Source organism: Dipodomys spectabilis, unplaced genomic scaffold (genome assembly GCF_019054845.1).
Source record: "Dipodomys spectabilis isolate Male_0828 unplaced genomic scaffold, ASM1905484v1 ptg000234l, whole genome shotgun sequence".
NCBI lineage: Eukaryota > Metazoa > Chordata > Mammalia > Rodentia > Heteromyidae > Dipodomys > Dipodomys spectabilis.
The window spans coordinates 20,295,884-20,320,257 of NW_024870911.1; the positions used below are offsets into that span (position 1 = coordinate 20,295,884).

The 24,374-nt window shown below is 42.8% G+C and overlaps 1 protein-coding gene across 3 annotated transcripts in view; it reads left to right on the forward strand.

The window, feature by feature from the left end:
• Positions 1–23,985, forward strand: part of Cbx5 (chromobox 5) — a 31,971-nt gene extending 7,986 nt beyond the window's left edge. Inside the window, exons 1-5 of one of the 3 annotated variants that reach the window (XM_042698994.1) lie at positions 10,435–10,457; positions 12,167–12,345; positions 16,401–16,587; positions 20,928–21,028; positions 23,508–23,985. In XM_042698994.1, coding sequence (XP_042554928.1) covers positions 12,209–12,345; positions 16,401–16,587; positions 20,928–21,028; positions 23,508–23,658 — 576 coding nt within the window. In that variant the 5' untranslated portion in view covers positions 10,435–10,457; positions 12,167–12,208 and the 3' untranslated portion in view covers positions 23,659–23,985. Of the gene's footprint in view, positions 1–10,434; positions 10,458–11,007; positions 11,027–12,166; positions 12,346–16,400; positions 16,588–20,927; positions 21,029–23,507 lie in introns of those variants that run through there. The other 2 variants (XM_042698995.1, XM_042698993.1) reach the window with 2 other exon arrangements.
• The last annotated feature ends 389 nt before the right edge of the window (positions 23,986–24,374 follow it).

Below are 24,374 nucleotides of genomic sequence, written 5' to 3' on the forward strand. Positions count from 1 at the left end.
ACATGTGGGAAAACAGGAAGTAGTAAACATCTGTAATTATATCTGGAAATTTTAGTACCTGTCCCTCTGATTGATAAAACAAAGACATAGAAAAATCCTTCAGGAAATAGAAGTCTTGAACAACATTATCAACTAGTCTGATTCTTGATATTTGCAGAATTGTTCACATAACAATAACAGAGTTTTCAAATGTACCTGGAATATTTACACAAACCATCTTCTGGGTCTCTGGGTCATAGAAAAGTCTCCGAAAGGATTCAGTTATTTAAAGTGTGTTTTCTGATTACAGTGGAATTAACTTAAAAATTACAGACATCCCAAATATTTGAAAATACTGACAGTGCCTAGTTAGTGCATACCTGACATCCCAGTACTTGGGAGACTGAGGCAAGAGGTTGAGTTCAAGGCTAGGCTGGGCTATATAGTGAGACCCCAGCTCAAAAACAACTGTAGAAGCCAGGTGCTGGTGGCTCACATCTGTAATCCTAGCTACTGAGGAGGTTGAGCTCTGAGGATCACAGTTTGAAGCCAGCCAGGCAGGAAAGTCCATGAGACTCTTGATTTCCAATTAACCATTAGAAAACTGGAAGTGGCGCTGTGGCTTAAGTGGTAGAGTGCTTACCTTGAGCTGAAGAGCTCAGGGAAGCACCCAGGCCCAGAGTTTAAGCCCAACGTCCAACCAAAAACAACAACAAGAACAAAAAAGAACTGTAGAGAAAAAGAATAAAATTGCAAGTTCTTTGAGAATAAGAATTAAATTGACAAATCAAGAAAATATAGATACTTCAAATCAGTGTATTTGGAATAAGAGAAGGGGAACACTGATCCTATAGATAATTATAAAAAGTGATAATGAGCTGGGTGTTGGTGGCTCACTCCTCTAATCCTAGCCACCCAGGAGGCCTTAACCTCGAAGACTGCAGTTTGAAGTCAGTCCAGGCAGAAAACTCAGTGAGACTCCAACTCTAGTTTGCCAGATTGGAGGTGCAGCTCCAGTAGTAGAGCCCTAGCCATGCACAAGTATGGTGCCCATAAGTTCAATCACCAGGGCCAGCAAAGAAATGAAAGAAAAAAAGCAATAAAGAAGCGGGGTATGAGCCGGGCGCTGGTGGCTCACGCCTGTAATCCTAGCTACTCAGGAGGCTGAGATCTGAGGATCGCGGTTCAAAGCCAGCCCGGGCAGGAGAGACCGTGAGACTCTTATCTCCAATAAACCACCAGAAAACCGGAAGTGGCGCTGTAGCTCAAGTGGTAGAGCGCTCGCCTTGAGCTGAAGAGCTGAGGGATAGCGCCCAGGGCCAGAGTTCAAGCCCCACGACCGACAAAAAAAAAAGAGAAGCGGGGTATGATGGCAGTAATTCCAGTACTTGGGAAGCTGAGATCATCACAAGTTTGAGGCCAGCCTGGGTTATAAAGTAAAACCCTGTCTCAAACAAAACACTAGATAATAAATATGAAAAACTAGGCTATTGTATTGTATTACCTGTGTCCTAGGCAAACAAATCCAAGGAACTCTTACCTCCAAATAACCAGCAAAAAATAAAAGTGGATATATGACTGAAGTGGTAGAATTCTAGCTAGAGGGAAGAAAGAAAGCCCAAATAGAAGCCTTAAGTCCAAGTGGACCTTACCTCAAAATAACTTGCAAAAAAGGACAAGGTGTGGCTTAAAGACTTGAGTTCCTGCCTAGCAAACACTCTGGGCTCTTTGTTCAAGCCCTAATATGCCCCTCCGCCTCCAAAAAAATCATACAAAGAAAACTATTGTTGGGGCCTAGGAATGTGGCTTCGTGGTAGAGTGCTTGCCTAGTATTCATGAAGCCCTGGGTTCGATTCCTCAGTATCACATAAACAGAAAAAGCCAGAAGTGGTGCTGTGGCTCAAGTGGTAGAGTGTTATAATTGAGCAAAAGCAGCTCAGGAACAGTGCCCAGGCCCTGAGTTCAAACCCCAGGACTGGGAAAACAACAACAACAAAACTCTAGGGTTTGTTTTTTTCACGAACAAACCTATGGAAAAAACAGGAAAAATAGTGAGCTAACCATCACATAGTGATCTTGAGATGGGACCCATATCTGCTTCTAGCCCTCATCTTTCCACCTTCAGCAAGTGGTCTTTTATTTTGTAACTACCTTTGGATAGGTACCAAACAGTGCTGACTTAACCAAGGAGGAACTTTAAAAGCTTGAAGTTTTTTTTTTCTTTTTTTGTAGACTGGAGTAGATTTAGTGCCCTTGTAATATTTGACACTTATTAGGCCCTCAATAAATATCCCATAGCCAACTAAACAGTTTTAGAGCAAGGAACAGAACGACTGTATTAATCATCCCTTTGGCATAGGATCTGAATTTGGAATGTAGTTGGAAACTGCACAAAAAGAAAAGTCTTCTTTGGCTTAAGTAACATGTCAAAACACTAGAAGAGCTGGGTGGTCTGAAATTGGCCATCCCTTTAGCCGTTTATCTGATGGTGGCCTTTCCTTGCATTTAACTATCAATATATCTGAAGTGTAGAGCACACTTTTATGATATTGTGGCATAGTAACTCACACTTAAATGTCAATAGAGACACTCAGAAAGACCTGCAAGGTTCAATAACTTCTGGTGTGGGTTTGTTTCTCCTGTCATCACCCATTATGTATTTTTTTACAGCTTTTAAATTGCCACAGACGAAATTGGTCAGGATCATAATAGATGGCCCAGGAGCTGCCAAGGATACCCTTGTAAGGGATGGGAAAAATTCAATACTGGCTTGATTTTATTTATCTAAATTGTAGGCTATGACTTTAATATAATTCATGTTGCAAATACACTGAGGTGATGGCAAAGCACAAAATTGTGCCATCTGTGGAGAGAATGCTCTCTTAACTCCCTGAAATTTTATGTTCTGAGATACTTCTTATTCCAATTGTATATAAATTCCTTTATTGTCAGCCAGGATAAACCAGGTTTTAGTATATTGACTTAGATCTCAGCAGTTAAACTGGAAATATTTTTAAGATTTTCAGTTTATGGCTATGCAAGTTCCTTTTTATGTCTCTTGAATGTCTTTGCTTAACTAAGACTACTGAAAGAACCCAAAGTGTCTGACTTAGTATAGGTTCTTCTTTATTTAAAAAAAAAAAATGTTGAAAATTACCTGACGGGCCTTTGTAACTTTTGAGCTGCAGATGCCCCAAATCTGCCAGATAATGCCAGGGTAGGGACTTTCCATTTTAACTCTTCCACATTTTGTGAGCATGACTTGCCAAAGTGATACTTGTATATTTTTAAGGTTCATGGTACTCGACTTAAACATTGCTACTACACATTTTTCTGGAGATTTATTTATGATGAAATTGCCAGGTTCTCTGTGAAAAGTGACATGGTCTACAAGTTCATGCTTTATCACATTTAATTAAGGAAGTAGTAGATGTGAGATTAGCACCCACCTGAAAGTGGGGTGCCTTGAGCCAGTTCAGTGCATTCCAGAGGTGGAGTTGCTGGAAAGTTCCATCTATTTCCCGTTATGGTGCCAAGTTCCACTTCCTCATAAATCTTGGAACAGTTGAATATCTAACTACTGCCCAGTGGTTGGATTTAGGTGTGCCCTAACTAAATTTCAAGACTGATGCTTGAGAGAACAAATTCACTAGAGTGTTTAAAAAGGGGGAAATGTCTCAGATAATAATTATGAGATAGCCAGAATTTGTGTATTATTGCTAAACATTACCAGTTTGCCCTACTGATACTTAAACAGTTCTAAGAATTCTGTTCTGTAGTCCACACTTGTGTGTGCACTCACACATGCATGTGCCTGTCTTGGGGCTTGAACTCAGGGCCTGGGTGCTATCCTGAGCTTTTTGCTCAAGCTAGTGCTCTACCACTTGAGTCATACCTTCACTTCTGGCTTTTTGGTGGTTAATTGGAGATTAGTGTCTCACAGCCTTTCCTACCTGGGCTGGCTTCAAACCTGGATCCTTGGATTTCAGCCTTCTGAGTAGCTAGGATTACAGATGTGACCCACCAGCACCTTGCCCTCACTTTTTTTTTTTTTTTTTTAATTAGGACATATTAATTGTACATAGAGGTTTCTTTCTTTTTTTGTCATGGGGCTTGAACTCAGGACCTGAACACTTTACCTGAGCTTTTTCACTCAAGGCTAGCTCTTTACCACTTCTATTTTTCTGTTATTTGGAGATGAGTCTCATAGACTTTCCTGCCTGGGCTGACTTTGAACTGTGATCCTCAGATCTCAACCTCCTGAGTAGCTAGGATTATAGGCTTAAACCACTCACCTGGCCTTCTTTTCTTTTTTTTCTTTCTTCCTTTCTTCCTTCCTTTCTTCTTTCCTTCCTTCCTTCCTTTCTTTCTTTCTCTTTCTTCCTCTCTTTCTCTTTCTTTTTTTGTCGGTTGTGGGGTCTGAACTCTGGGCCTGGGCACTGTCCCTCAGCTCTTCAGCTCAAGGCTAGAGCTCTACCACTTGAGCCACAGTGCCACATAAGGCTTTTTCTGCTTATATGGTGCTGAGGAATCAAACTCTCATGCATGCGAGATTGGCACTCTACCACTGAACCACCTTCCCATTCCACCTTAGCCTGATTTTTAAAGGACCAGGAACTGTAGCTGTGCTCAGCAAAGGGAGAGCACTTCTCTGGACATTCCTCTATTAATAAAGTTTGTGTTGTCTATATGTGGCTTGTTAATGATAGGGGTGTTAACGACCACAGTTAATCTTCCTCTTCAACTCTTTCTAATCCAGTCTTTTAAAAAGACATTTAAAAAGCTTTTAACTCCTCTTGAATGGGTGCTCATAGGCTTTTGGTGGAGGTGGAGTGATAGTTATCAGCCCATTTAACAAAACCTGAGACAGCCAGGACAGCTGTAATGTGCATCTCTGTGCTGTGTTTTTGTTTAAATGTCACATGGCTAATACTTTGGAAATCATAAATCCAGTGCAAGAAAACATCTTTATAGAGAGGTATTTTAGTTTTATTCTGTTATGTGTTGTAACGTACCTCAGACCACTGGTACTTCAATATACATAGAGGGCGAAGAACATCTAGCAGACGAAATTCTGTAAATTTAGATTAAGTTCTGTAAATTGGGTTTTATTTGCAGGATAGGACCATGCAGACAACCTCTAGAAGACAGAGCTGTAGCTGACAATTTAATTTTTCCTTAAACTACTTGTCTTTCCCCAAGGGCCTTAATCCAGATGTGGGAATTTCTCAAGCCTGGGCCAACCAAAGCCACTCATCAAAGCAAATTTAATTAACCCTGTGTGGTAGGGCATTTATGCATTTATGGCCCCTTTCTAGCTCTTCAGCCATGAAGAGGCAAGGATGATCTGGAGGATTTTTTTCCCCCACTTTGTGATTCATAGATGAAACTGGAACATGAAGGGAAGACTCATTAGTTATGTATCTTGACATTTGGTTTGATTACCACTTCCAAATAATTGGGAAATAGTTCAGTGAAGCCGTTTATCTATTGGTTTTCATTCTTTTTAACAATAAAAGAAGTTTAGAAGCTTGGAATTCCCACATATGTGCTTTTGTTCATTAAGTGGTAAAAATTAAATGTGCTTCACAGAGACCTAAGGAGAGCCAAGAGGACAGCTGGCATTTACAAGTAGTGGGGGAGGGGACTAGAGCAGTCTGAACTGGATGGAGCAGCCTGATATGGGTATTTTGTGGTTTTCCGATTGATTGGTTAATACCAAGGGCTGGCCATTATTACATCCATTGTTGAGATCACCCAGCTTTCTTACAATGTCCTCTCCATATGGCTAGAGATGGACAGTCTTTAAACATTTTGCTACCCTCATAGAATTCTTTTCCTTTGTTTCACTACTTTTTTGGGGGGTGGGGGAAATAAGGAAGTGTAATCTGTTAAAAAAAAAGAGTTGGAGGGCTGGGAAGATGGCTCAATGGTAGAGTTGCCTTGCATGCCTGAGGCCCTGGGTTTGATTTCTCAGCACCATATAAGCAGAAAAAGCTGGAAATGGAGCTATGGCTCAAGTGGGAGAGTGCTAACCTTGAGCTGAAGAGCTGAGGGACAGCACCTAGGCCCAGACAGGCCCCAGGACCGACAAAAAAAAAAGAAGAGTTGGAATGTGAGTTCTGGCTACATTTGACCACAGAGTACCTCCCATGTTTTTTCCAAGATTTCTGTCCAGATCCTTGGTTTTGGTGTTTTCTCCCAGCATTTAGATGCTGGTAAGGTAAATTTGTGGTGTGTTCTCCATATGAGGAGTTGTAGGACCACTACTTTTTGCACCTTCTAGACTCTCGTAATTTTTTTTTTTGGGGGGGGTGGGTGGGGCCTGAACTCTGGGCCTGGGAACTGTCCCTGAGCTCTTCAGCTCAAGGCTAGCGCCCTACCACTTGAGCCACGGCGCCACTTCTGGCTTTTTCTGCTTATGTGGTGCTGAGGAATCGAACCCAGGGCCTCATGCATGCAAGGCAAGCACTCTACCACTGAGCCACCTTCCCAGCCCTGATTTTTTACCAGGAATTCTATCAATATTTAGAGATGGCTGGAAAGCTGTTTTGCTTGAAGGACTCTAGAAACTTGAGAAGCTGCTTCACCCATGAAGATTTCCGTGAGGATAAGGTTGTGCTGAAACTCTTCTCATCCTCGGTCATGCTATCACGATCCCGCCTTAATCACTCCATCATCCTGCCAGCAGTGTCGCATTTCTCATACCAGAACGCTCCCTCCTCCCAGGCTTCGGAGTGAACCACCAGTCTTAATGCTTTATCTGGTCCAGGCTCTAGCCCTTAAATTGTCCGTCTGGCTTTGTGTTTCATTTGACCCTAATACATTGGGTCGCTCTGTCTAAAAGAGAATTATGTCCCCTTCCATGTCTGGGTGCATTTCTCATTTCTTACTGCTGCTCGTGAGCAAATCTGTAACTTCAAGGTTAAGATAAGACACATTCCATCAGAACTGTGTCGTCATCCTTGCCAGCTTCTGATCTGTGACTGTCTGGGAGATTTACAAGACAATTGCATGCCATTCTTTAAAGAATATTATGGTTGGAGTCTGACTCCTGGCATTAGGCCCAATTTGATTTGTCAGCTGTTACAAAATCCATTTCCCAAAGAGAAAGGACCTTAGCCTGAGTGCCCTGTAGGCAGCAGCAGGAGGAGTAAGTTGATGCAGCTTTTATGTCCCCATGTTTGAAGGGGAAGGTGGACACTAGAATCTTTTGCCCTGTTTCTTAGTTTATTTCTCGTACCTGCACAAGACAATGGTTCCTCTTCTTCTTGGTATCTGCTAGCATGTTGAACTGCAGGAGTTCCTGTGTGTTTTCTACCTTAGGAATGTGAAGGTCATGTGTTTTGTTTTTTCTGTTGTTAAATTCTGCCCTAACATTTTGATAAAGGTCTATCTTTGGGAGACATAATAGCTCTTTAGTTTCCAACTAAACTCATGTTTCCCTAAAATACAGGCTATGGGGATTTATTCGTCATGTTTTAATGATGCTGGGGTTAGATCTAAATTTTATTTTCTCAAGACCATACATGGCAAGTTAACCCCAGAATATGTATCCTGTTTTAATTTCTTTGGCATTGTTTTCATAACCTTTAATCAGGAAAGGTGCCACTTTTTTCTTGTTTTGTTTCTGGAGGCTATGGGGCTTGAACCCATGGCCTTGTAATCGCTAGGCAGGTGCTCTACCTCTGAGCCAGGTCCCAAGCCCATTTCATTTTTTTTGCTAGACTTGGGGCTTGAACTCAGGGCCTGGGCACTGCCCCTGAGTTTCTTTTGCTCAAGGCTAGCAATCTACCACTTGAGCTACAGTGCCACTTTGGCTTTTTCTGTTTATGAAGTATCGCGGAATCAAACCCAGACCTTCATGCATGCAAGGCAAGAACTCTACCACTAAGCCACATTCTCAGCCCCCATTTCATGTTTTTGTCTTTTGCCAGTCCTGGGGCTTGAACTCAGGACCTGGGCACTGCCCCTGAGCTTTTGCTCAAGGCTGGCAGTCTACCAATTGAGCTACAATGCCACTTCTAGCTTTTTCTGTGTATGTGGTGCTGAGGAATCGAACTCAGGGTTTCATGCATGCTAGGCAAGCACTCTACCACTAAGCCACATTCTCAAACCCCACTTCTTTTTTTTTGGTCGGTCACGGGGCTTGGACTCTGGGTGTGGCCACTGTCCCTCAGCTCTTCAGCTCAAGGCTAGCATTCTCTCACTTGAGCTACAGCGCCACTACCAGTTTTCTGGTGGTTTATTGGAGATAAAAAAGTTTCACACTTTCCTGCCTGGGCTGGCTTTGACCCCTGATCCTCAGATCTCAGCCTCCTGAGTAGCTAGGATTATAGGCGTGAGCCACCAGTGTCTGGCCACTTCATTTTTTTCCTTTTCTTTTCTTTTCTTTTGTTTTTGTTGTTGGCCATGGGGCTTGATCTCTGGCTCTGGGTGCTGTCTCTCAGCTCTTCAGATCAAAGCTAGTGCTCTACCACTTGAGCCACAGCGCTATTTCTGGCTTTTCCTGTTTATGTGGTGCTGAGGAATTGAACCCAGGGCTTCATGCATGGGAGGCAAGCATTCTACCACTGAACCACCTTCCCAGTCCCACTTCATTTTTTTTTTTTTAAAGGCAAGGTTTTAATGTGGCACCTAAACCGGCCTTGATTTGTGAATCTTCTCCTCCTTTCTGAATGCTAGGATTACAACTACATGCCACCCACCATACCTTTTGAAGCAAAGGTTTTATTTATTTATTTTTTTTGGTGCCAGTATTGGGGCTTGAACTCAGCCTGGGTCCTGTTCCTTAGCTTTTTCCCCTCAAGACTGGTACTCTACTACTTGAGCCAAGGCTTTAGCTTCTGGCTTTTTGATAGTTAATTGCCTAGCCTGGCTTCAGACTGATTTCAGCCTCAGATCTCAGCCTCCTGCTCAGGCTCATGCTCATGCTTATACTCAAGCATGAGCCATCAGCAGTAGGCCTGGTACTAAGAGCTTGAACTCAGAGCCTTCTGCTTACTTAAGCCACTCCTCAGCCCTTTTGGCTTTTTCTTTTTTTCCAGATATGATATTTGGGCCTTTCCTGTTCTGTCTCCCTATAGTGTCCCAACCCTAGCTTGGACCTTGATCCTACTACCTATACCTCTCAAATAGCTGAGATTACGGGTGTGCCTTACTACACCGGGCTTATTTGATAAGATGAGGTATTAATAACTTTTTGCATGGGCTGGTTTCAATACCTTCCTGATCTTTACTTCCCAAATAGCTGAAATCATAGAAGTGAGCCACTGCATTGGCCAACAAATCCAGTAAGCACTCTACCACTGAGCCACCTTCCCAGCCCCCATTATAATTGTTTAGTGGAGTTCTTCTATGATCCCCTTTCCTTAGTCTGTTGTAGCAACAGCTGCCTTTGGCTCCAGAGTTCTTCAGGACTGAGTTGGACTGGAGGTGTGGCTCAGGGGTTAGTGTGCATCACAGAAAATAAAACAATGTTCCCCACATATAAAACCAAGCAGTTTCAAAGCTCTAAAATTTTTGTTAGAGCCTGGCCAAAGAGAATTTATGTTACTTTGTGTCATTCCGCCACATCTTCATGCCCCACCTGAGGGCCCCCCCCCCCTCCAGGCCTCTCTCTTGCCAGGCTGTTTTTTTTTCCTGTCAGGTATTTGGGAATATTGATACAGGAAACTATATGTGGATAATGTATCAGATGGGTAATAATTACTAAGAGATCTATTCCAGAACATTTACAGGAACAACTATTGAGATGGAATGATGGCTGCAACCAACCTGACCTTAATTTTGTAACAAAAGTACTTAGAGATTAATTCACTGTCGCCACGCCCCCCCCCCCCCCCCCAGCACCTATAATTTCAAACTTGGTTTGCTAATGTTACATGCTTTTGGATTTAGTTCTGCATCTAGTAATCCTCTAACACAAGGAAAATATAGTATGTTTTTAATGTGCTTCCCCTTTCCCCTCTTCTGTTATTTTACCCTCAAGCAATTTTAATTGAATGTACAGTGGCAGATGGCGGGAAGGCCTTGTGCTTCTGGTGGGCTGGATTAGGGGTAGATGGTTTATTCTGATAGGTTGTAGAAAGACCTAGCCTTTCCCTTCCCCCTTCCGGTAGAGAGCTGCAGTCTTGTTAGATCATCCTAAAATGTTACAGATTAAAACGCAGTGCTTTTAGAAACACAAGTTCTGTAGTTGAAAGCAAAGAAGTAAGAAGTCCCTTGAACTCTTGAGTGCCTTAGCCTTTAGGCCCAGGGACGTACCTTCCACCTAATCCAGTTGAAGAGGAAAGTTAAAGCCTTCAACTTTTCCTTCTGCTTCTCCCCTTAGTCTAGTAGGCTGCCAGTTGCCATGGCAACGGGCCGGGACAGCTGCGCAGTGGCGCCTGGGCCTCAAGGTGGGGGCAGGGAGCTGCGCACTGACCCGGGAGGGGAGGGGAGGGGAGGGGAGGGAGAGAAAGAACCGGGGCGAGCTGGTAGGTAAAGGAGGGCTCCCCCATTTATCTCCTACTCTGGGGGCTTCTCTTCTGCATGAAGGTACATAGGACATTTTTTCCTCTTCTCCTCCCCCGCCGCGCCCCAAACCGAAGCACACAGTGTGTCAACCCCGTTGTCCCGGTCGGCGGGGGAGGGAGGCCGCAGCCACCCCAAGGGGCGGCGGGACCCGACCCCGGCCTCTGACCCGGGCCGGAAACGCCGCGCGGCGCGGCGGGAGGGGGAGGGGGAGGGGCCGCCTCCCTGGAACCCAGCACTTCCGGGTGTGGGGAGGGCCGGGCTGGTTTTATTTTAAATACCCCTAAGCAGAGAGCGTTCCTAGAAGCTCAAGACGCGCTTCTCCATCCACTGGAAGGTTACCTGGAAGCTTCCTGCGTGCTCCCAGACCCCTCCCCAAGTGTTTCACCCAAAGCTTAACTTAGAGGGCAGTAGTGCAGGCAGTGTTTCTAGGTGTCTTACCTATTTCTGGTGAGTTGTGAAGACGGTTTCCAACAGTATCCGATATATTCTTGTGATGGTTTCCTAAAAGTTACTCCTCAGAAGGGACTTGGTAAATGCAATATTTGATGCTTCCTTGAGCATAATCCTGAGAATGTTAGGAGCTACCCTTCCAGTTTGTTCAAAGAGAGCGTGGAAGAGTAGCCTTACAGATTACACAGCAAAATAAAAGTGGAGTTCAGCTAAGAAAACAACTTATGCAATTCTGTAATCTAGACCACAGGCACCATTTAACAGGGTTCAGGAAGAATTCTTTACAAATGACTGTGTTCACAACAGTGTGGGAATTTTACGAACGAAGTTCTCTGTTGAGCACTCCCCGATGTGCATATTTCTGAGCTTAACTCAATTTCCATTTGTCTTGCCTTGCTTGGGCTCATCTTGGGCCTATGAATGGTTCCTCTGTGTTTTGAGGAGGCTTGGTGTTGATGCTGAGTCTGGGGCCAGACTTCTCTTTCCTCCTCCTCTTCCTTTGGCCCAAAGTCAACTTCAGTTAAGAGGAGAGGTACCTCCTTTGCTGTTTGGGTTACTTGACCACTGGGAATTACAGAACAATCCAGTGACTAATTTTGCATTTTAGGACTGAAAGTTTCTTTCTCCTCTCTGCTTCCCTCCCATCCCCAAATGAGCTTGCTGAAAAGGAGGCTCAGTGTGTTGGAGATGTCAGCTTCAGCGTTGTGAGCTGATGGATGCTCAGAAGGACAGGCTCAGTTTGTCTGTTGGAAATGTACCTGAACCTGTGGCAAAAGAGGCCTAAGCAGGATGTGTGCACGCATGCTGGCTGCCAAGAGACTGGACAAGATGCTCAGAGTATAGAAAAGGTTATACTTCTAAGGGCTTTTTCTTGTTTTCATTTTACAAAGGCCCTTATTCACCTTGGAGGAGAAAAGTTTGCATTCAGTCCTTGTTTGTTTAACTGAAGATTTTCCACATTTCTGTTTTGAGTTCCTGCTTATAAACAGTTACAAAAATGCCAAACAGCCTGGCAGCGCTGGACAATTCTTCAACTGAAGAGCAAGTTCAGTTGGGGAAGTGAGGATTGGACATTCCCTCTCTTTAGAACTATCTGTAGAATATTGGTAGAGCCAGGAGAAAAGTAGGTGGCAACATTGTGTCATTCTCTAGCCCCTAAAGAAGTGACAATTTCTAATTCTCACATTGATTCTGACCATTTTGTCCTTCCCCTTTGTAGGAACTCCGTGGCCTTACTCCTTCCGGTGGAACATTGTGCAACATGGGCAAGAAAAGCAAGAGGACAGCGGATAGTTCTTCTTCAGAGGATGAGGAGGAATATGTCGTGGAAAAGGTGTTAGACAGGCGCGTGGTTAAAGGGCAGGTGGAGTATCTGCTGAAGTGGAAAGGCTTTTCTGAGTAAGTGCTTTTCTGTGGCCTTTAAGGTCTCTCCAGAGGTGGACCTTGCTTTACCGGCCCATGAGTCACCACCATCTTTGTCTTTTTCCCCAACATGTTCATGTTTCCTGAACAGACTACACAGCCTCTACTTGTTCCCCAGGAGCTGATATTCCAATGGCTTTTGAGAGGCAATGTAATGAACTGGCTAGAGCATACACTTGGGAGCCCAATTACCTGGGTCTAGAGTTTTGCTTCACCACTTATGACAGAAGCTGATGACCTTGGCTAATTTCTTTTATCTTTGTCTCAGTCAAGTAAAGGATATGGAGATGGAGCTCACTGTCAGTGTGCTTTGCTAGCATGCTCCAGGCTGTGCATATAATGCCCAGCGCTGCCAAGAAAAATAAAAACTGAGTTAAATAGTGCTGATATAGATTTGTTGGGTAGATGCACAGAGCCTGCACAAAAGCTTGGTATAAGTATAAACTGTTACTGCTAGTATTCTTTTGGATATAACTAAGGTACAATGTATACATTTAAATGAAAAGAAAAAGAAGTTGATTCCTTATCCCATAATTCTCCAATATTGGGCATTAGAATTGTCTCAGAAAGAAACACACTTCTTTTTTTGTCAGTTGTGGGGCTTGAACTCAGGGCCTGGGCCCTGTCCCTGAACCTCTTTGTGCTCAAGGCTAGTGCTCTGTCACTTGAGCCTCAACACCACTTCCAGTTTTTGAATGGTTTATTGGAAATAAGAATCGCATAGGTGCTTTTCTGCCAAGGCAGATCCTCAGATCTCAGCCTCCTCAGTAGATAGGATTACAGGCATGAGTCACTGATTCACTGTGCCTGGCAAAGGGTACTTTTTTTTTTTAAATTTTTTTGCTGGTCATGGGGCCTGAACTCTGAGCCTGGGTGCTGTCCCTCAGCTCTTCAGCTCAAGGCTAGCGCTCTTCCACTTGAGCCACAGCACCACTTCCAGCTTTTTCTGTTTATGTGGTGCTAAGGAATCGAACCCACGGCCTCATGCATGCTAGGCAAGCACTCTACCACTGAGCCACCTTCCCAGCCCCAAAAGGGCTTGTCTTAATTAAGATTTAAATCTGAGGTGTAGAGAGGGAGGGGTGTGTGTAGCTCAGATAGAGCAGCTTCCTAGCAAGCACAGGGCCCTGAGTTCAAATTCCAATACTATTATCAATCAATCTGAGTTCAACGTTTCATTAGTAAAAATGTCAAACATACCAGAGAGTGGCAACATCCATCTGTAATCCCAGCACTGGTGAGACTAAGGTGTGAAGAATGTTGAGTTTGAGGTCAGCCTTGTAAGACCCTGGCTCAAAAAAAGAAAAAGTTTTAAAAGCTGGGTGCTTGTGATTCACACCAAGTTCACTGGACTCCTTTTCCAAAAAGCAGGGCTGGATATTTGGCTCAAGTGGTAGATTGCCAGCCTCATGAGTACAAGGCACTCAGTTCAAACTCTAGTATTGCCCCAAGGGAAAAAACAGACTCCACGTTTTGCCAGTTAGTCTTCAGATCATAACAGATTATTTCATTACATGAATTAGGGTTTCTTGTGGGGCTAGGCTTTAGATGAGAAAATGTATGCATTTCAGATTGTTCAGCTTCTCTAGCACATGCTAACTAGGAAGTAGTACAATGATCAGAAAGTGCTTTCTATGTTTATGAAAAGTTCTATGAGAACCACTGAATTTGAGAGACAGCACTTTGAAATAGGAATTAAAGACCTTGAGCATATTTTCTTTTCTCTTTTTATTTTTTTTGTCGGTCGTGGGGCTTGAACTCTGGGCTTGGGCACTGTCCCTCAGCTCAAGGCGAGCGCTCTACTGCTTGAGCCACAGCGCCACTTCTGGTTTTCCAGTGGTTTTATTGGAGATAAGAGTCTCACGGACTTTCCTGCCTGGGCTGGCTTTGAACCGTGATCCTCAGATCTCAGCCTCCGGAGTAGCTAGGATTATAGGCGTGAGCCACCAATACCTGGCCTTGATGGTATTTTGTAATCCATTGAACCATCAGTATAAATACTTGGGTCTTAAAGAAATTAAAATGAGCTGGGCACTAGTGGCTTATGCCTGTAATCCTAGCTACTCAGGAGGCTGAGATCTGAAGATTGTGGTTCAAAGCCAGTCCATGAGACTCCTATCTCCAATAAACCACCAGAAAACTGGAAGTGCATTGTGGCTCATGTGGTAAGAATGCTAACCTTGAGCTGAAGAGCTAAGGGACAGCGCCCAGGCCCACAGTTTTCAAGCCCCAACAACAAAAAAAAAGAAATGAAAATGATCTCTTAAGCCAAGTATGGTGGTAAACACCTATAGTTTTAGCCCTTGTATGTTTGAAAGGTACTTAAAGCCATGAAACCTGGTTAGATGGTGCTCCCATTAATCCTTTCGGAAGCTGAGGCAGGAGAATCAAGAATTTGAGGCCAGCCTGAGCTACTTAGTGAGTTCCAGCCAATTTAGACTGTGACACCCTGTCACAGGGGGGAAAAAAAAACCTTACTATTTTTGAACTACTTTACCATAGCTAAATCCAAATTTGGGGTAGGTGGAGTAAGAGTTTGTTGTTAGTTGGTCATAAATATCTGAAATCTCATAAAAGACTGGAACAAATTTTGCTCTCTCCCTATCCCAGCATTGTCTGTGACAAAGTGCTCCCTGAGGGTCAGTGAATAACAGTGGATGCTTAAAACTAAAGGAGTACCAACCCTTTATAGACATTCTATGTTTTTGCCTATTCAGTACATGCCTATAATAAAGTTTTAATTTATAAACTAGGTACAGAACAGGTTAGCACTAGTAACTAATTGTAGCAATGTAGAATAATAAAAGCTATGTAAATGTAGTCTCTCAAAACCTCTTAGAAGTAGAGGTGTAACCTCTTAGAAGTAGAGGTATAACTCCAGTACTAGAATGCCAGTCTAGAGCAGAAAAGGCAAGCAAGAATGTGAGGCCCTGAGCTCAAGCCCCAGTACACACACACACACACACACACACACACACACACACACTTAAAGGCAAGCAAGAATGTGAGGCCCTGAGCTCAAGCCCCAGTACACACACACACACACACACACACACACACACATACACACACACACACACACACACACAAAGGCAAGCAAGAATGTGAGGTCCTGAGCTCAAGCCCCAGTACACACACACACACACACACACAAAGGCAAGCAAGAATGTGAGGCCCTGAGCTCAAGCCCCAGTACACACACACACACACACACACACACACACACACTTCTTAGTACATTATACTCGCCATGTGTGATGATGCAAGATGATCACTAGAGTGAGTGCCTGGGCAATGTGGATGATGAATGGTGGAGGCATGGTGTAGTAGTGACATAGTGTATACTATTCCTGCAGGGGCGTGTGAACACAAGCACTGCAATACTGCAACCATCTGTCCATAGAGACAGCAACTAATGGGCAGGTGATGTGGGGTTGCCCTGTACAGTGCTGATTCACATTCTACATTGTGGAAGGGCTCAAGATTCTATCATGTCACAACAATAAGCAATTTAAAACGTACTGTTTTAGTTCTGAAATTTTCTAGTCAATGTTTTTGGGCGCTGTTGACCAAGGATAACTAATACCACAGGCAGTGAAACCACAGGCGAGGAGCAGCTGCTGTATTTTCTAGGCCAGTGGGCAGATTCTTCCTCTTGTGTTTGTTAAATTCTTATAAAAGCCTTTAGAAGTATATCTGGTTTCCAGATGAAGATATTAGTGGAGCGTTTCCTGAAGATTGCATATCTGCAGGTAGTGAAACAAGGATTTAGTATCAACTATATGAACTTAAATGTTTTAAAAGGAAATTTTATCTCTATTAAGGTATAACACATATGATGTCTGACCTTTTTGGCAAGATTTCCTCTTTACATAAGGTATTGGGAAAAGCTAGGAATGTACAGCACTTGCGTAGCATGGATTTGATCCCTAGCTTTGCAAAAAGTGAAAATGAGAAAGACAGATCAAGCAATGAAGTGGCCAGATTTTATTCCTGATTCTTTGCCTTTCCTCTCCATTCTTCTTGCCCAGGGAGCACAACACCTGGGAACCTGAGAAAAACTTGGATTGTCCTGAACTAATCTCTGAGTTTATGAAAAAGTATAAGAAGATGAAGGAAGGTGAAAATAATAAACCCAGGGAGAAGTCAGAAAGTAACAAGAGGAAATCCAATTTCTCAAACAGTGCTGATGATATCAAATCCAAAAAAAAGAGAGAGGTAAGTAAACTTTCTTGCCTTTTTCCTTACTGACTATTCTTTTGACATCTCCATCCAACAAGGTGCCTTAATTTTAGTTATTTGTTCTCAGGAAGAACCTACAGGGTAAATTGTTGGAACAAAAGTTTCCAGGGAGGTATGATGATTAACTTCAGCGCCCCCTCCTGGCTGAGTGAGAAATGTAACTTACAGAATTGAATTTTTACTGAAGTGGCAAAAAACACAATGTAAAACATTAAATGACTTGACCTCCATGAACAGAAGGTTTAGTTATTTTAGAGGAAACAGTGAAGCTGAAGGTGGATAGTGTATGCACACATGAAATTCTTTTTTTTTTTTTTAAAAAAAACCTTTTGAAACTTTAATGAGGGAAACAAGCTCTGAAATGCTTAGGACTTCACTTTTTTCCAATGTCAGCACTTATTTTTAAACCTTTATGTTTTTCCTTGAGGTGAAATCCATACCGTGGATCATTTCCAAGCATATAACTTACATTCTCTCTCTCTTTAAATTTTACATGTGTGTGTATGTGTGTATGTGCTGGTCCTGGACTTGAACTCAGGGCCTGGGTGCTATCTTGTGTTTTTTTGCTCAAGGCTAACGTTATACCACTTGAGTTACACCTTCACTTTTGGCTTTTTTGGTGGTTAATTGGAGATGAGTCTTACTGACTTTCCTGCTGGGCTTGCTTCAAAGCTTGATCCTTAGCTCTGAGTATCTAGGCTTACAGGTGTGAGCCACCAACTCTTGGCATCTCTCTCTATTTTTTGTGACAGGACCTTGCTGTAAGTCCAGGCTGTGCTGGAACTCTTGACCCTCTTGCCTTAGCTTCTCTCCTTTCCCCCCACCCCCACCCCTCTTTCTATTGCACCAGTACTAGGGCTTGAACACAAGGCCTCACACTCTTACTTGGCTTTTCAATCCAGAACTGTCATTGTTGCTTGAGCCATGCCTTCAGTCTGGCTTCTTATTGCTTAATTAGAGCCTTTTCTGTTGGATCCTTTCAATGCACGATCCTCAGAACTCAGCCTCCTGAGTGGTTAGGATTACAGGTATGAGCCACTCCTACCTGACTTATATACTTTCCTTTGAGCTATGTATTTCAGCTAAGAATTTCTCTCTCTCTCTCTCTTTTTTGTTCTATTTGGGAAGTTTGTGAAAATTTGGTTTGATTAATTCACTTTAGTCCTTCTGATCTTTAGTGCTGATATAACTAACATTGCTATTGCTTCTCTTTTCTATCTATGTTTCATGTGCCTGTGTGTGCACATGCTTTGCAGTAAGAAACTTTGCAGCTTTAACTTTTCGTTTGTGTCAAGGTTGTGAAGTCTTTGTGGTAAAGGATATATCATGCACTTGAATTTAATAATAAAAGAAAGGGTTCACTTCAGACTCTTCCGTCTTCACTGCCACAGGCACCCCCGTTCAGCCTCATTTTACCCAAAGGTGTGTTTTCCTAGAACATTCACTTTTTAACTCTAGCTTCTCATTGGAATCCCCTGAGCCAGGGGTGTTTTTACAAAGCTCCAGTGCAGTGGCTGGCACTTAGTTTAGTGGTAGAGCACTTGTCTATCATGCACAGACCGTGGGATCCATCCCCCCACTGTAAGGAAAAACACAACAAAACAAAAAATGGAAAACTTCTTGTCTGACCCACAGCTGATATGTCTATGGTTTTAGCAGATTGTGTTACATATCTGTTATCCCAGCACTTGGGAGGTGGATGATCTTGGAGTTTTAAGACCAAGCCGGGGGCTATGTTAGTAAGGTAGGGCCAGTCACAAGGAAGAATTAAAATGAGAGAGATCACAGGCTTAAGGTGAAAGTGGTCTCTCTATTTTTTTTTTTTTCTTGCCAGTCCTGGTGCTTAAACTTGGGGCCTGGGCTCTGTGCCTGAGCCCCTCTGTGCTCAAGGCTAATGTTCTATACTTGAGCCACAGCACACTTCCAGCCTTTTCTTAGTAGTTTATTGGGGATAAGAGTCTCACAGATTTTCCTGCCCAAGGCTGACTTTGAACCGTGATCCTCAGATCTTAGCCTCTTGAGTAGCTGGGATTACAGGCGTGAACCACTGGAGCCCAGCTTTAATTTGTGTATGTTTCCTTGTTTCCCTAGTCAGATTTTTTTTCTTTTCTTTCTTTCTTTCTTTTTTTGTGCAACCTTATTTTAAAAACTACTCTGTTCTGGTGAGGTCTGTTTATCATGGTAATATACTATATTGATAAAGGATTTGTGAATGCTTTCTCTAAGGAGGTAGGCCTTGAATTTTTTTTCTTTTTTAGTATTCCTTTGTATGCAGGCTTTTGTCATTTGATTCATTTTTCTAGCTCAGTTAAGAGAGCAAAAACAACATTGTATAAGACTTCTGAGTAGGTATTTGTGACGAATGATGTGTATTTCCTCAACCTAGACTTTCTGTCCTTCTAAAAGAAAGATGTTTCTTAGTAATGTGGTTTCATACCACTGACCAGAGCAGAGTTTTGTTCCTAGGCCAGGTTCTGAAGCTGCTGACCTTGAAAACAGCTCCCACGTGCCCTTTACATCATGGTGCTCTTCTGGGGCCCCTGATAGCATTCTCAGCAGTACTGGCGGCTGTCAGGTAGGCAGCTGGGAAGATAGGTGATTGTATGTTTTAAAGGTACAGGGGGGATTGCGTTTCTTTCTTTAGACCACTGCAGAGGAAATTTGTTAGTCGGCATTATGCCTGATTTAAGATTACTGCCTGTGTGATGATTTTAGCATTTTCCTCGCCTCGGCTCCTTTTCAGCAGCTTGGACATTTTTCTTCCATTCCCCCCCTCCCTTCCTTTCCTATGTGGCAAACTGTTTCAGCCGCCAGCAGTGATTTACTACTCAGTCCATGCGCCAGCATTCCAGCTGTGAGCAGCTGTGTGCACATCTGGGAACGTCTTCCCCTTAAGCACCCCAAAAGAAGCTATGTTTTTAAAATTCAGTATCTCCCCTTGTTCCATGCATGGAATTTCCTTCCTATTGTATGTCCTGGTGTCTTTGGGGGCCACCTGGACCCCTCATGCTTTTGTATTTCCCAGAGGAAGGAAGGGTGCGTATCAGATGAAAGAGATTTTATGGAAATCAGACACTAGAGGTTTCATCTGTTATGGTAGTCTTATCTACGGATTTCCTTTGTGTTGCCACTAAATATATTTTCATTATCTTTTTCCTTTCTTTTCTTTTTATGAGGCTTGAACTGAGAGCCTGGGCATTGTATGTAAGCTTTTATGCTCCAGGCTAGTGCTCTACTACTTTGAGCCACAGCTCTACTTTGTTTCATGATCTTTTTTTCTTTTTTGCCAGTCCTGGGGCTTGAACTCAGGGCCCAGTCACTGTCCTTGAACTTCTTTTTTGCTCAAGGCTAACACTCTACCACTTGAGCCACAGCACTGCTTCCGGCTTTCTCTGTTTATGTGGTACTGAGGAAACAAACCCAGGGCTTCATGCATGCTAGGCAAGCACTCTACCACTAAGCCACATTCCCAGCCCTCATTCTTTTTTATAATGAGGTTTTTGAGAAACTATCTTGTTTGAATACAATTTTACCCTTTTTGTCCTGACCAGTGTTATTATTATGCCTGGATCAAAGTATGTTTTATGTCTAGATCTCATAGTTGGCAAAGTCCAAATTTCACCACTTAACTCATGACCTGTTAGTTAATTAGTTTGAAATCACAGTCCAGTTTTGCTTTCTAGTGTTCACAGCTTCTCCATATTAGGCAGACAGGACTCTTCCCCAGCCAGGTTCCTGAGTATTCATGTTTCAGATGTTTGAAGTTTGCCATTTTATAGTATTGGCCTTGAATCATTCTTACCTCTGATCATTCGTAATGTAAATGACTGGGTGAAAAGAAATACTATAATTATTGGACCATTTAAGGTACAATAAAAGTTTACAAAAATAAAGACAGGGTGATATATTTGAAGTTTAGACAATGAAAAATAAATATGGATTTGTTTATCATCTCAGAAGTTATAAGATAGAGGTAGTCAGTTTAAAATTGAGATTCTGAGTGTTTAGAATTAGAGGAATTCCTAGCTGATGACTAGAGTGTTTCACAGGACATCAAGGATGTTTAAGGGTCAGTCATGATCTTGTGGAGAGAATACCAAGAACAACGCCTGAGTCTTTTGTAAAAATTATCCGTCGGCATCACTGTCGTTGACTGACCTACCATTGTATTTTCTTAAGTTCTGAGAATTCTCTTGAATTGGAGACACACAAATGATATCAAGTGATACTAATGTGCGTGGTGCCATGTTGAGCTGAGAAACAGGTTTTTTACTCTTCCCTCCAAGCTGTAACCTGTGTTCATCTTCTATTTATAGCAGAGCAATGATATCGCTCGGGGCTTTGAAAGAGGACTGGAACCAGAAAAGATCATTGGGGCAACAGATTCCTGTGGTGATTTAATGTTCCTAATGAAATGGTGAGAGAAATGGGCCTCACTTCACAATTGTGTTTCTTTGCTAGTGACTTGAATTTATGTGGAAGATGGGATGGCAAGCCTGAGAATTCCCAGATTAAGAATTTTGAATTTCAGGGGCTGGGAAGGTGGCTCAGTGGTAGAGCGCTTGCCTTGCATGCCTGAGGCCCTGGGTTCGATTCCTCAGCACCACATAAGCAAAAAGAAAAAAGCGGGAAGTGGCGCTGTGGCCCAAGTGGTAGAGCGCTAGCCTTGAGCTGAAGAGCTGAGGGACAGCTCCCAGGCCCAGAGTTCAGGCCCCATGACCGGACCCAAAAAAAAAAAAAAAAAAGAATTTTGAATTTCAAGGATCCCTAATCAAGATGGGCCCCAGTGGCTCACATCTGTAATCCTAGCTACTCAGGAGTCTGAGATCTGAGGATCAGGGTTCAAGGCCAGCCCGGGCAGGAAAGTCTGTGAAACTAATCTCCAGTTAACCACTAGAAAACTGGAAGTGTGGTGCTGTGGTTCAAGTGCTAAAGCACTTGCCTTGAGCTGAAGAACTGAGGGACAGTGCCTAGGCCCAGAGTTCAAGCCCCATGACTGACCAAAAAAAAACAAAAAAACCCAAACAAACAAACAAACAAACAAAAACCCTAATCAATACCTACTTCAGTACTAAATGGGAATTATAGTACAGATTGGATTTATTACATTCTTGAGCTCTGCTATTTAGCCATATTATAGTATAGTAGCCCACATGTCAGAAAATGGTATGTTTGGGGTAGGAACAGTAAACATGTCTGCTTACACAGCACTGCGTCATTTACTGTAAGATCATGAGCCTGAGATTGTGGGATGGGAGCCAGGTGAGGCTTTAGGACACTGTGGGCCAAGACCACTGAGTGATGTCTACAGGGGAAAAACAATTCCAATAAGAAGCATTAGGGTTGATACTGGTCAAAGCCCAAGTTACTTTATCCGGTAGAAAGACTGGCTCTTAGAGGAAAGTGGAGTACTTCCCCCTCAGTTGGGTTTCTTAAAGACAGGGTGATTTATGGTGTGGCCCTCACTACCTGTTTGTTTTTAAGTGGGTTGGTACTACAGTGCCACTAAGGAAGCTAATTACTCTGAAAGTTGTATAAGGAAAGGCTAGGTTTTTGTTTGTTTTTGTGGTGTTGGGGATGGAACCCAAGGCCTCAAGTGCTAGGCAATAAGGCTTAACATTTTATCTGACCAAAATATTGCTGGCAGATTACCTAGAAGCCTCTATTTGAAGAATCAACATGCTTTCTGAGAAACAGCCATATTGATTGCTTCTTTTGCCTCTACCCAGGCATGTTTTGGTTATTTATGTTCATATATTGAATAGCTTTTTTTTTTAACCATATTCCAGACTTTAAGTGTGCTGGACTATGTTTTTCCTTTCCTCCCCTCACCCATAATACTTACCTCTACAAATGAAACTCAGTTTTCTTAGAAAAGGAGGTAGTTGAAGCTCAGGAGGATTTTGATTTTTTTTTTCCTGGATTTGTAATCATGGTTAAGGAAGCATGTTACAAGATTATTTTGTTGTTGTTATATCTGATAGTAAAGCTGTGTAACATGGATAATTGAAATTTGCAGCTACATTTATATTTTCTTATTGTTCATATTGCAATTCTGATAAAAGAAACTAATCAGTATTTAAAAAGCCAGAAAGTGAGGAAGAAGAGGACTTCCTCACTTAGGTGACTCAAAACTTAGTCAATCAACTTGTACATGACTGTACAGCTGCAAGTGGGTTTGATTGTATTTGTGTCACATGCTAATATACACATAAAATTATGGCAGTAGAATAAACATAACTTATTAATCATTTTGGGTTGAGCCTAAATTCTAAAGACTGCTGTACCTGTCTGAATCGGTAGTTAAATGATAGCTACTCATAATTCAGTTTATTTACTTAAGTTTCTCCTGTTAGGGCCTTTTTTTTTAATTTTTATTTTTTCAGTTGTAGGGCTTCAACTTGGGGCCTGAGCACTGTTCCTGAGCTCTTTTGCTCAAGGCTAGTGTCCTACCACTCTGAGCCACAGCATCACTTCTGGTTTTCTGGTGTCTAATTGGAGATAAAGAGTCTCATGGACTTTCCTGCCAGGGCTGGCTTTGAATCACGATCCTATAATCTCAGCCACTTGAATAGCTAGGATTACAGGTGTGAGCCATCAGCCCCCAGCTTGCGCGCGCTTGCGTGTGTGCGTGTGTGTGTGCGTGCGTGCGTGTGTGTGTGTGTGTGTGTGTGTGTGTGTGTGTGTCTGTTTATTGATACTGAGGATTGTATGCAGGACCTTGCTCTCCCTTAGCTCTGTCACTGAGTGACACCTCCATTTCTGTTAGGGTCCCTTTCCCGTGAAGTCATGACATGAGGAAGAAATCAAGTCAACAACATCCCAATAGTGGCATGATGGACAGATTTAATCACTCTTGCTTCTTTTCCTTCTAAGTTTCTTTTTCTTCTTTCCAGGAAAGACACAGATGAGGCAGACCTGGTTCTCGCAAAAGAAGCTAATGTGAAATGTCCACAAATTGTGATAGCATTTTATGAAGAGAGACTGACGTGGCACGCATATCCCGAGGACGCGGAAAACAAAGAGAAAGAATCTGCCAAGAGCTAAAGGAAGGGTGGCCTCTGTCATTTCTCTTTGTACATAACACATTCACCTCCTTGCCTCCTCTCTCTTCTGCCCACCCCCTTCTATCCTAAACACATCCATAAAAGAAAAAAAAAATGTGCTTATCACTGTGCTCCAGGGGAGAACGTTGAGCTTGGTTCTCTTGTAACATAACTGATGGTCTGATTCATGATCGGCGCATCTCGGTGAAGACCAGGCATTCACATACTGTGTGTCATCCCCACGATGTTTTCCTTTGCCCTTTGCCCTAATCTTTTCCTTCTGCTCCCCTGTGACCTCAAGATGAATTTTAACTTTTTAATCACCTTAGAGTCTTGCTCTTTTTCAGAGTTGATTGCTTTTTAGATAGGAGGATTTTATGACAATGATGAAGAATGTGCATTTCTTGCTTTGGTTCTTAGACCATGTTGATAGTGAGCTGACCTTTGTTTCGATTAGGTTGGGATGGAAAGATTGTTACCCAGCTTTTAAAAAGCCAATATCAACTGCCTACCTGTTGGGGCTGTCCCAACCTCATTTAGCTCTCCCCAGGAGAATACAGGGTCTCTGGTATGGGCTCCCAGCCTGCCCTGTGTCATCATCCTCACCTATGGCTATCCTCCCAGAATAACTCCCCTAGTTTTGAGGGCTTGAAACTTTTAACTTCACATTGAAATTTGTCAAGGCACTCCTTTGATCTCCAGGATTTTAAGGCCTTG